Below are 11,572 nucleotides of genomic sequence, written 5' to 3'. Positions count from 1 at the left end.
TCCATCTCCTTAACTACTAGGCCATGGATGTCCAAAAAGTGGGGGAGAGATGGGGCAGGGCTGGGGAATGACCCAGGCATGCAAGTCCATATGTTGGGAGCAGGGCTTCGAACCGGTTCAAGGAACGAAAACCGAAAACGGGAACGAACAGAATTTTACGCAATTTTATGAGGAGCAGAAACGGAAACGAAAACGAAATGATATTCAACTGTTCTGGAACAGAAACGTTATTCTGAAATCCACAAACCGGTTAATAACGGTTTATTTCGTTCTCTATATATTTTATAAAATTTCGCAAAAGCATACCCTGAAGCATACATTGAAGTGTTTGCGCTGTAGAGTTATTTTTTAACTATTTATTTACTATACATGGAGTTATTTTTAGAGTATATTTGTCAGCAACAGACCAGCTACACCATATCTACACCATGCAGGGTTAGGAATTATAGCGCAAGATCTCCATATGGATAAAACTTACAGCCAGGTAAGGAGTTTAGCACGTATCCAGAATGTGAGAGGGATAGCCTATCTGAATGTTTTTGGATGTCGCCTGTGATTTAGCCTATTATTTTTGGAGATGGAGTAGCTACTGTGTAAATCAAGGGCAAATACTAATGTGTACGCCTATTCTAGGTATAAGGTACAGTCCATGAAAATAGACTTGATAGGCCCGCAAAACAGTTCCGGGAACAATAAGAACGAACGATATTTTGCGTTCCGAACCGGTTCAGGAACGAAATTTTGGTGGCGGAACGAATTCAGGAACGAAAACTTTAAATAAAGGCCTATCTGAACCGTTCGGAACGGAACGATTGAAAAATTATTTCGTTTTCAAGCCCTGGTTGGGAGTTTAGCACGCTATGCCACTCTGCCTCCACACTATCATTTCTTTCAGGATACGTACATACTTTTTCTACTCTACTAAACTCATGAGAGCGAGCAATGATTGTTTTTATCCTCTTCTTTGTCCTTTGCAGCCTGGTGATTTCCTGTGCATCTATAACCTTCATGCGGTGGCCAACCCAGTCACCAGCGAGCTCAGCTTCCACCTGCACGGGGGCACCTCTTACGGCAGGGGCATCCACGTCCTCCCCCCGGACAACAGAGACGTCTCACAGCTCAAGAGGTGACGCTGTCTTATCACCCTATGATTAGGGACATACTGTACAGTATATTTAGTGTCAAAGGTGTTTTGTTGCTTGATTTGATCTTACTAAAGTCACTGTTGTGTTGTGTTGTGTTGTGTTGTGTTGTGTTGTGTTGCGTTGTGTTGCCTTGTCTTGTCTTGCCTTGTCTTGCCTTGTCTTGTCTTGTCTTGACTTGTCTTGTCTTGTCTTGTCTTGTCTTGTCTTGCCTTGTCTTGTCTTGTCTTGTCTTGTCTTGTCTTGTCTTGTCTTGACTTGTCTTGTCTTGTATGTAGAGAGAGGGTCGGGTGCTGAGTGGGCTATATGCTATTGCTCGTTTGATCTAGCCAAAGTTACGTGTTATGTTGTGTGTTGCGTTGCATTACGTTGTGCTGTGTTGTGTTGTGTTGTGTTGTCTTTTGTTGTGTTGCGTTGTCAGATGTGAAAAAGAATATCCCTATAGAACAATAAAGACTCTAATGTAATCCATATTCTAACGCATATTGTTGTGGTGTCCTCCTCAGTAAACTGCAGGTGTGTGCAGAGCAGATGGAGGATGACATGGACCTGGACGACATCTCCTGGCTTACACAGCTCAACTCCAACAGTAAGACACTTAAAGAAGGAATCATTTGTTTTATTTTTACTGATGCCAGTGCTGGCAAGCGATGATCTTCATTCTCTGTCTTTCAGGTGAAGGTGTTGAGGAAACTTCATCAGGTCTGTTGGCCATTCCAATACTTGTGCTGTGTGTTCTCGTGGTCACAACTTATTGACTTGTTAAGGGCTTTGTCGTAGACTAGTGTTAAAGGTCCACTGTGCAAGATTCTCAGTTGGTTATTTCCAGAATTCATGCTACCCATTCACTAATGTTACCTTTTTCATGAACACTATCAAATTCTAAGTATTCATCATTATTACTGGGAAAATTGCACTTTTCATACATGAAAAGGGGTATCTTCTCCATGGTCCACCATTTTGAATTTCCAGAAATAGACATTTTTCGCTGCATAGTTGCATACAGCATTGTTGCAGTACCTTTTTTGACCATTTCTTGCACAGTGCACCTTTTAAGCGTAAAAACAGTCCATCTTTACAGCAATTTAAGAAGACAAGGAGGAAATCTCAAGTGCTGTGTGCGTGTGTCAGTGCGGCTATGCACACACTCTCTTCCGCAGGTGTCTCTGGCTCAGGCCAAGAGCTCAGCAGCACCTCCTCAGTTTGTGCACGTGAGAGCTCAGCTCAACTCCTACCAGCCCCACAGACTCTACCAGTGCCTCAAACTCCTCTGTCCCCAGTGTAAAGCCATGTAAGTCTGTATGCTCAGCACCTAAACACACACACACACACACACCACTGCACACAAAAGATGGTGTTGTGAATGATCAGGAGTGGATGATATAAGGTGCGGACCTGCAACTTTTCAATACTAAGAAAAAATCCCTAACCACTTGGCAACTTTTGCCGAAAACAAAAACTGACTTTGTCTTTGCTGTGATCTTGTTGTCTGCAGTGAAGAGGTCCCCGATGCTGACAGTCTTACGGAGCGGTTTGAGGAAGCTGCCAAGGGCGGCGGCCCCTGCCGGGTACCCTGGGCCGTTACCGTGATAACAGATGCTGACATTGCCACGGGTCGCAAGATCGCCCTGCACGCATGCTCTCCCGAGGGCCCAACAGACGAACGCCCCAGGATCGTCTTTGTTCAGGGTGAGGGCGAACTAGTAGACTTTCAGGTGCTGTTTTTCGATGTACCCTGATATTTTTGAAAACGCAAAGTTCCACTTACCAAAATCCGGCTTTACAAATATCCCATTTAGGGGGCTAAAACGCACGTTACAATGGAGCTTTCCTTTTTATCCACATCTTGCTTTTCCACCTAAACAGAAGACAAAAAATATCCGCAATTTAAAATATCCGGCTACGTGGAAACAGCACCTAAAAACACAAGAAAATAACTCGCCATCATTGTGGTCTGGCATGCTCACCTGGCTGAATTATAATGTCTGCAACCAGGGCTGCTGACAGCTTTGGTTGGGCCCAGGACAAAATCATCTGAAAGGGCCCCTACCCCATACATTTAATGTAATGAGGACCCAATTATGGGGGCCCCCATCTCCATGGGCCCGGGACAGCTGACCCATTTGTGTCTGCAACATCTCACCTCTTCTCTTCTTTGCTGCTCTGCCACAGGTGCTACGTTTGACCAGATGTGCCGCCTCACCTCAGAGCACGAGTACATGGTGCCTGTGAGGTCATCAAGGGGCAGAATAGCCCTTCTGGACAGCATGGTTCCATTCCTCCTCAGGGGACACAAACGCTTTTATGGGTTAGTGAACACTGTGAACACTAACCGTCTACCTATCTATCTATCGGTTGATTGACTGATTGATTGATTGATTGATTGATTGATTGATTGATTTTCAGCTGTAAGCAGTGTTCAAAAAGAAAACTTGTGAAACCACCAGTTGAAACTCTTGAGGTTTGGAATGAGAGGAACATTTCTGAAGGTGAATATTTGAACAATATTTTATTCATTCATTTTATTTTGACCGGGGCATTGTGCATGCCGTTAACTAGCAAACACATGTAAACTTCACTATTCGTCTTACCTGTGTATCCAGAGTCAAATCTCAGATTTTCCAGTTAACCTAGTCTACTCTCTCTGACTAGACTGTTGCAATCCCACGTGCCCTGTCTTTATCTACCTCCTGGGGTTTATAGATTATGTTTTTATGTTGTTCCTGGTGACCTTGGGTGTTCAGATAGATAGATAGATAGATAGATAGATAGATAGATAGATAGATAGATAGATAGATAGATAGATACTGTAGATGGATACTGTAGATGGATACTAGGGGTGTGAATCTTATACCCACAAAACGATCCGATTCAATCTCGATTCACAGGCTACGATTCGATTCAGGGATGATTCCTAAAAAATATTTAGCGATTCGGTGCGATTCAATGTCGATTCGGTGCGATTCAATGTTGCATAACGATAACCGATCCAAAATCGGTTATCTTTACACCCCTATTAGACAGACAGACAGACAGACAGACAGACAGATAGATAGATAGATAGGTTTTTAAACTACATCATGGTAGAGCAGTTCTCATCGTAAGCTTCCCAATTAACCTCATCAAAATCCTGCCAACTCTCACCTTAGTATTAAAAAATAAAATAATCTCGATTCACAGGCTACGATTCGATTCAGGGACGATTCATAAAAAATATTTAGCGATTCGGTGCGATTCAATGTCGATTCGGTGCGATTCAATGTTGCATAACGATAACCGATCCAAAATCGGTTATCTTTACACCCCTAATGAATACTGTAGATGGATACTGTAGATGGATACTGTAGTTAGATGGATAGATAGATGGAGATTCAAATTCAGATTCAGATAGATTCCATTACATTGTCTTGTTATTATTTGTATGTGCAGCTCTGGGTGTGCAGCTGATGCAGTACGTGGTCATGATGAAGCTTCAGCTGGACGATGGCACGGACACACTAGACACCCTGCTCTTCGACGGCTCCGTACGTAAACATATCGCCTCATCACACAGCCTAAAACACTCCCCCATTACTCATCAGTCTAGACAAGAGTTTTCAGAATAACTAAGTTAATTAACTAAAAAACAAAAATAATTTCAACAATACATTTTTATTAGCATTTATTTTGGTCATGAATGATTTGCTGATGATAAACTGCATAAAACCAATGGTTGCCAAATGTTGGCTACCCAGATCCTAGTAACCGCTCTTATAGCAAGGCAGGTAGCTCTGTGTGTTGGACATTTGCACGTTTCTTCAGTTGTGTAGCTACAGTCTTTCTGACAAGTGTAGTCAGTTAGACCTATCCAAAAAAACTGTCTGACCAACAGTGTTGGTGTGCCCCTGCAGGAGGACTTCTTTGGTGTGTCTGCTGACTCTATAGCACACAACCAGGAGGCCCAGGACAGCGTGCAGCAGACCATGGACATATTGCTGCCACCAGACAACAGCACGTGTAAGAGAACCGCCTTTACCTTGGATTTCATAGAAAGGGCATATTCAGTGGTGTGGTCTACGTAGAACACAGGTATACGCACGCAGTATACCCACCTGTACATTTCAGCGATTATCAGTATGCCCACCTAAGATTGATTGATCCATTATTCAGAATAGTACAAATATATACAGTATACCCACCTCAAAAAATGCTCAAATATACAGTATACCCACCACAAAAAAAGTAGACTGCACCACTGGGAATATTCACATTTCATCTACCCTTTGACAAGGAAAATACAGATAAAATTGTATGATATCTTCTTGTGTAAAAAGAGTAAAGCAAAAATAAAATATCAACGTAAGGGCAATTTAAGGAAAGTTAGTAAAGTACAAGATCCCTCTGAAAAAAATGGGTGTTGTTTGAAAATATTACATCACTGACCTACAGTAGGACGCAGCATACCCCATAACAACAGTTTTACATACCCACCCAATCCAAGCACAACCAAACACAGGTCAGGTCAAGGACTTCACTCATCTATTTATAATCATTGATTCTATTGATTGTCTATAGTTAAAAGACCAACACGTTCATTAAATTTGAAAAAAAAAAAAACTTAATAGGAAAAAAATGTCATTGATGACTATGTTTCACAAGATAGCCTTTGACCAGATACAATGTGCCCACTGCCCTCAGCAATTCTGGGCCTATCCATGGGAATCTGTCTGAGTATGCCATCAGTTACCGTGTCTTGTTTGTGAGGAGTGATTGTTTTCTCTTTGGCTTGCGTTCCAGCCCCACGGCCATGGTTGGATCTGTGCCTGTGCCTGTATGCTGTAGAGGAGAATGGTGAAAACCAGGTCCGCTGGCAGATTGTCAATACCCACACCAAGAATCATCCCGAGGCGCCATAAAAACATACTTCTTGTTTGTCACCTTTTTGTAAATATTGTAAGCTGTAGATGACAACACATGAAATGTGTATATTTTTTAAATACATTATGACTGTATAATTATTAACAATTGTATTTTTGTACTGTTGTGCGTTATTAAACAGGAATTGTGTCTATCAAATAACGAGGGCTTTTTTTCTTTTCACATTTTTGAAAGCCGAAAGCCCATTGGGAAACTCCAACTCCCATTGTCATTGTGACACAGCACTCCACAGCACACAAGTGAACACTGCACACTGCACACAACGAAATTGCATTTATGCCTCACCCGTGCAAGGGGGCAGCCCTCAGTGGCGCCCCATGGGGAGCAGTGCGGTGGGACGGTACCATGCTCAGGGTACCTCAGTCATGGAGGAGGATGGGGGAGAGCACTGGTTAATTACTCCCCCCACCAACCTGGCGGGTCGGGAGTCGAACCGGCAACCTCTGGGATGCAAGTCTGACGCCCTAACCGCTCACCCATTTCATGGCATATTTCAGTTGTTGTTCATATTTCAACTTCAAAACATCAAAATTGAATCCCACTTAGGTAGATTGGAACTGGGTATTTACATTACATTACATTTATATTATTTTCTGTTAGAAGGTTACAACCTTTCCGTCTTTATGTGGAACCCTTGTGCGTTAATGTTTAATCATCAGCTGTTGTTCCCATTGATTTGGTAAATAGGCCTAATACAGAGCTGTTTGTGTACATGACCCATCCCGCCACACAAAATAAAATCTTCCCGAGCGAAATCATGTTGCTTCTTTCGCCTCACAGTGGCGCACTCATGTCGGGCTGCTCCTTCCCCCTCCGACTGAATCCCCCCTCCAAGCCCCAACCCTCCTCACGAGCACACAGCTGAGAGCTGGAGTTCCCACTTATAGTCTTCTGATGGGCGCGCCCAGGGATGTTTAGACTATGTGTGTACTTTTTAAAGTGAAATTAATGTCAAATATTTGGTATTAGTTCTTTAAACTTTTTTATTACGTGTAGAAGACGCACGAGTGGGACGACAGAAGTCCTTATTCAGGACCACTATGTTCATTCGGGGAATACGCACATCATCATGAAGGCTTGTGGTTTTTGGGTGCCTGGATATTGTTGCGGGACTATGACTTAATACTGACCAGAGAGGGAGCAACTGGAGTAGGCTTGAATTGTTTTGTGGTAACGCAAATTCATGCGTTCTGGGCCAACACGCTGCTATGATGTATTTACTTCTCAGGATTACTTTTGTTTTCGGCAGTTTGACATTGGTCACAGTCCTGTCTGACACCAAGGCCTCTGGGTGGACACCCCACAGACACTCCAGCGGGACTGGGCGAGACACCGATACTACAATACCGGCATTGGAAGTCAGAGGTATTAACCGATCAGTCAATATTACGCACAGAGCCGGCGGGCATCCTTCTGGTGCTTCATTGTCAGACTTTGGGAGGACTTCAACTCGTGACAAAGCGCGTCCGATGAGAGTCCGCAGTTCTGATCAAACAATTTTGACAAACCGAATTGACAGACCATGTAATCAGCACGGAAAGTGCCCTGGCAACCCCCGGCGCACGGCGGAGCTGGAAGTGCCAGGAACCGATAGCGCACCATCACCAGCAAGACGCACACATTGGGAGCGTCGCCTTCGGGCACTCCCCAGACCCAAAAGAGCCGCACAAGACACGGATACAAATAATACACAGATTGATAAATATGATGAGCTGTGGCGTGAAGCAACAACTTCAACCACATTAGAAAGACTACCGAAACCCATGGCACAGAACTCCACAAATTTCCCTTTTGATTTTGATGATGAATTTCTGCCCGACCATGATTTCGGGGAGATCACTCCCCTCGTACCATTTGTCACACGTTCAAGGGAAAACGGCTTAAAGAATCCCTTCTACCCCGTCACATCAGAGACGTATGGAGCATACATCGTCTTAATCCTTGCTGTTATCATTTTCTGCTTTGGAATTCTGGGGAACATTACAATTATGTGCATAGTGTGCCACAATTATTACATGAGAAGCATTTCTAATTCCCTTCTGGCCAACCTTGCTTTGTGGGATTTTATTATCCTATTTTTCTGTCTACCTTTGGTAGTTTTCCACGAACTGACAAAGACTTACCTTCTTGGGGAATTCTCCTGCAAGATTATACCATATATCGAGGTAGGTGTGTTGCATACACAGTGCTGACAAAATTGTCTACATTTCCACAAAACGTTTTTTGTTTATGGTTTACACATATCTGCTGTTATTCATGCATTGTTTTGGCCTACAACTGGCATGACGTCAAACCAGTCCTGTCCAGTCAAGGATGTGATGTCAGTACAAGTAGAAAGAGACCAACACACACACAGTGCAGAAAGATTCTGTGTTCCTGAACATCAGTACACATTTGCGTATTTCGGAAAGTACAAGGGCCCTACATCCTTTCAACCGGTCTACAAGTTATTGGCTATTCCCAAAATGTATACTAGTTCTCATATCCTGAAGTGTATACTTGTTTACTGTATTTGGCATTCAAGTGCAATGTTTAGTGTGGTCTCCTGTGGTATGTACTCTATTAATGAGGATGTTTTAGAGAGAACTCAGTGAGAGTGACTGTGTCATTTCTCAAACAACCATGACTAATAAACAGCCATGACCAATTGTCTGTTCATGGCAGAAAATGAGCATTTCTGCACCTTGTACTGACACAATGTGTTGTGTGTATGCTTCCTGGCAGGACCAAACAGCTTCCTCCTCCTTTACGTCATGACCTAAAGGTGCCGTACAGTGTGATGCAGGGGTGTGGAACTGAGGGGGCAAGTTAGACAGACTACCAAAGGCGCACATGGCAGCGAACTAAGGGAACTGTAGTGAACTTGTGCCTCTTTTCCTCTGCCGGTTTTCTGGAAGGCCTACAGCGTGACTCTGCCGCCACTTTTTGCTTTTCCATCGGGCGCGACAGCTTGAAGAGTAAAAAGTGGCGGCCGACTAGAGCTGTCGAGCTGAAGGCTTACCAGAAAACCGGCAATGGAAAAGAGGCATTAGTGGTGGGTAGTCTATATCAGACATTGGGCAAAGAGAGTTTATCGACCTACATCAATGCAGTTTATTCACCCTTTGGTAAAATGTATCCACCCAACATAAATAGCAAGTCTCCAGCATCATACTATCTCATCTACATGCATAAATGCACTAGGACTGTTCAAACATGTTACGCTTAAAATATTTGGTGTTGCACTGCACTGGTGTGTATCCACCTCACGTCAACACACCAAACTGATATTTTATTGACTGTTTCAATTAATGGTTGATTGATTGATTGATTGATTGATGACCTGTCTGTTGTCTTGTTTACAAAGGTGGCCTCGCTGGGCGTCACCACGTTCACGCTGTGCGCCCTCTGCATCGACCGCTTCCGGGCGGCCACCAACGTGCAGATGTACTACGAGATGATTGAGAACTGCTCCTCCACGGCCGCCAAGCTGGCTGTCATCTGGATCGGCGCCCTGCTGCTGGCCCTGCCCGAGCTGCTGATTCGCCAGCTGGAGCGCGAGGACATCGACCCTTCGCCGGTCGCCGCCGTCACCTCCGCCGCCACCACCTCAGCCCCGGGCGAGGCCGAGGAGCTGATGATCCCGGCGCTGCCCCCGCTCACGCCGCAGCCGTGCGAGCGCTGTGTGGTGCGCATCTCCACCTCGCTCCCCGACACCCTGTACGTGCTGGGCTTGACGTACGACAGCGCGCGCCTCTGGTGGTACTTCGGCTGCTACTTCTGCCTGCCCACGCTCTTCACCATCTTCTGCTCGCTGGCCACGGCCCAGAAGATCCGGCAGGCCGAGCGCAGCCGCAGCACCAGCCTGCGGCCGGCCGCCAACCGCAAGCAGATCCGCCTGGAGGGCCAGATGAACTGCGTGGTGGTGGCGCTGGCCATCGTCTACGGCTTCTGCACCATCCCCGAGAACGTCTGCAACATCGTGTCGGCGTACATGGCGGCGGGGGTGCCCCGGCGGGCGCTGGCCGTGCTTCACCTCGTCAGCCAGATGCTGCTGTTCTGCAAGTCGGCCGTGACGCCCGTGCTGCTGCTGACGCTGTGCCGGCCCTTCAGCCGCGCCTTCATGGACTGCTGCTGCTGCTGCTGCGAGGAGCTGGGGCCGCCCAGGAACCGGGACGAGGAGGACGGGGAGGTGCTCCGCGGTGGCGGCGGTGGAGGCCGCAGCAGCAGCAGCAGCAGGCGAAACGGGGCTGGTGCTGCGGCCACTGGGAGCGGGAGCGGGGACGATATCGAGGGCGCCACCACGGAGCTGGAGCTGTCGCCGTTTAGAACCCTACAGCGTCCGAGGGACCAGTCCACGTATTCGCCAAGAGGCACACGGTGCTAGAGATGCACCTACTAGGCCACATGGGGATTTAACCGCTAGGTCTGCATTCAGTACAGTAGACTTGTCCTGAAGGATGTACCTGATGTAGTATTCATCCCAATGGGAACACACAACTACAGTAGATCTACTGTACGTGTCCTCGCTGGTGGGGACGCAGTGTTAGCAAAGACGGTAGATATTCCTAAGACTTGTCATGAGCCACTTCCTGGAAACCTTGTCTGGTGTAGCACTACACATGAAGTAGAGATTTCTAAAGGCCTTCATGTTCAGACCCTCCATCCATAAACTTGTGGTGCTGAACTATGAGGAACAGTTAGACTTTTAAAGGGCTTTTTTTATAAAACAAGGTTCCGGCATTGTCGTCAGGATCAAACGCGTGGTGTTTTTCAAGTATGAAAAGTGTGAAAGGAGAATGGTGCTTTATGAATGCTTACAGATGGCTTTGTATGCAAGTCGTAACAATAGCTGAGTGAAGGCTAGTAACATAAACTGCTACAGCGCAGTGCAGGCACTTTTTCAGCATCAGTCACGTGCACGTCAAGTTTACAGTTGGAGTGGAGGCCTTTGTAGCTCATCTCCACCTCCTCACCTTGGAAATATTCCCAGCCAGAGTTGGTGTGGATTGGCACTGCCCTCACGATCCGATTCGATCACGATTCGGGAGGTTTCGATTCGATTCTATGTGATTCGATCCGATCCGATCCGATTCAATTCCACAAAGCATTGCAATGCATTACATTTCTACTGAAAGCAAAGCAAATGTTTCATCAGTCATGATGAGGCAATACAAGATACTGAGCAACAATGTATTGTCTGTTTTCTGCATCAGTCTGGATCAGTCTGTATCAGTCTTGCAATGCTTTGAAGTACTTTTATTTAATTTAACATTCATTTGCTCCCGAAATATCCACGGAAGTAATTGAAACTTTTGCCGGATCGATTCTGGAACTTGCCGCATTGAATTGGATCATCCATGCCCCGCATTGGATTGCATCGCCGAATCGATCATTGTTGACACCACTACAGAGTTGGGCTAACTCCTCTTGACTTGGCAATAGAGCCAACCAGAGTTGAGCTGCGTAATTCTCCACCTTGTTCCACGAACATATATCTGGAGCTACGCTCTATATGTAGGTCTGTGAAGGCA

General features: G+C 45.6%; 2 protein-coding genes across 2 annotated transcripts in view; both read left to right on the top strand.

The window, feature by feature from the left end:
- Positions 1-6,200, top strand: part of pot1 (protection of telomeres 1 homolog) — a 36,765-nt gene extending 30,565 nt beyond the window's left edge. The window contains exons 11-20 of the mRNA XM_063196084.1: positions 978-1,126; positions 1,649-1,731; positions 1,818-1,844; positions 2,274-2,433; positions 2,638-2,831; positions 3,315-3,450; positions 3,549-3,631; positions 4,572-4,666; positions 5,033-5,138; positions 5,919-6,200. Coding sequence (XP_063052154.1) covers positions 978-1,126; positions 1,649-1,731; positions 1,818-1,844; positions 2,274-2,433; positions 2,638-2,831; positions 3,315-3,450; positions 3,549-3,631; positions 4,572-4,666; positions 5,033-5,138; positions 5,919-6,037 — 1,152 coding nt within the window. The 3' untranslated portion in view covers positions 6,038-6,200. The remainder of the gene's footprint in view (positions 1-977; positions 1,127-1,648; positions 1,732-1,817; positions 1,845-2,273; positions 2,434-2,637; positions 2,832-3,314; positions 3,451-3,548; positions 3,632-4,571; positions 4,667-5,032; positions 5,139-5,918) is intronic.
- A 785-nt stretch (positions 6,201-6,985) lies between these two features.
- On the top strand, positions 6,986-11,024 carry gpr37a (G protein-coupled receptor 37a). Its single transcript, XM_063196083.1, has 2 exons — positions 6,986-8,224; positions 9,406-11,024. Exons 1-2 carry the CDS (start codon positions 7,268-7,270, stop codon positions 10,423-10,425), a joined length of 1,977 nt encoding a protein of 658 aa, XP_063052153.1. The 5' UTR covers positions 6,986-7,267; the 3' UTR covers positions 10,426-11,024.
- Positions 11,025-11,572: the final 548 nt, after the last annotated feature.

The sequence above is a fragment of the Engraulis encrasicolus genome, chromosome 4 (assembly GCF_034702125.1).
Source record: "Engraulis encrasicolus isolate BLACKSEA-1 chromosome 4, IST_EnEncr_1.0, whole genome shotgun sequence".
Taxonomy (NCBI): Eukaryota; Metazoa; Chordata; class Actinopteri; order Clupeiformes; family Engraulidae; genus Engraulis; species Engraulis encrasicolus.
This window is presented reverse-complemented; position numbering and strand designations above follow the sequence as displayed.

Excerpts from the sequence above, each read along its gene's own strand:
- gpr37a (XM_063196083.1), top strand. The coding sequence starts at position 7,268 with ATGATGTATTTACTTCTCAGGATTACTTTTGTTTTCGGCAGTTTGACA. Across the intron at positions 8,225-9,405 it reads AGATTATACCATATATCGAG|GTGGCCTCGCTGGGCGTCAC; the intron begins GTAGGTGTGTTG and ends TTGTTTACAAAG.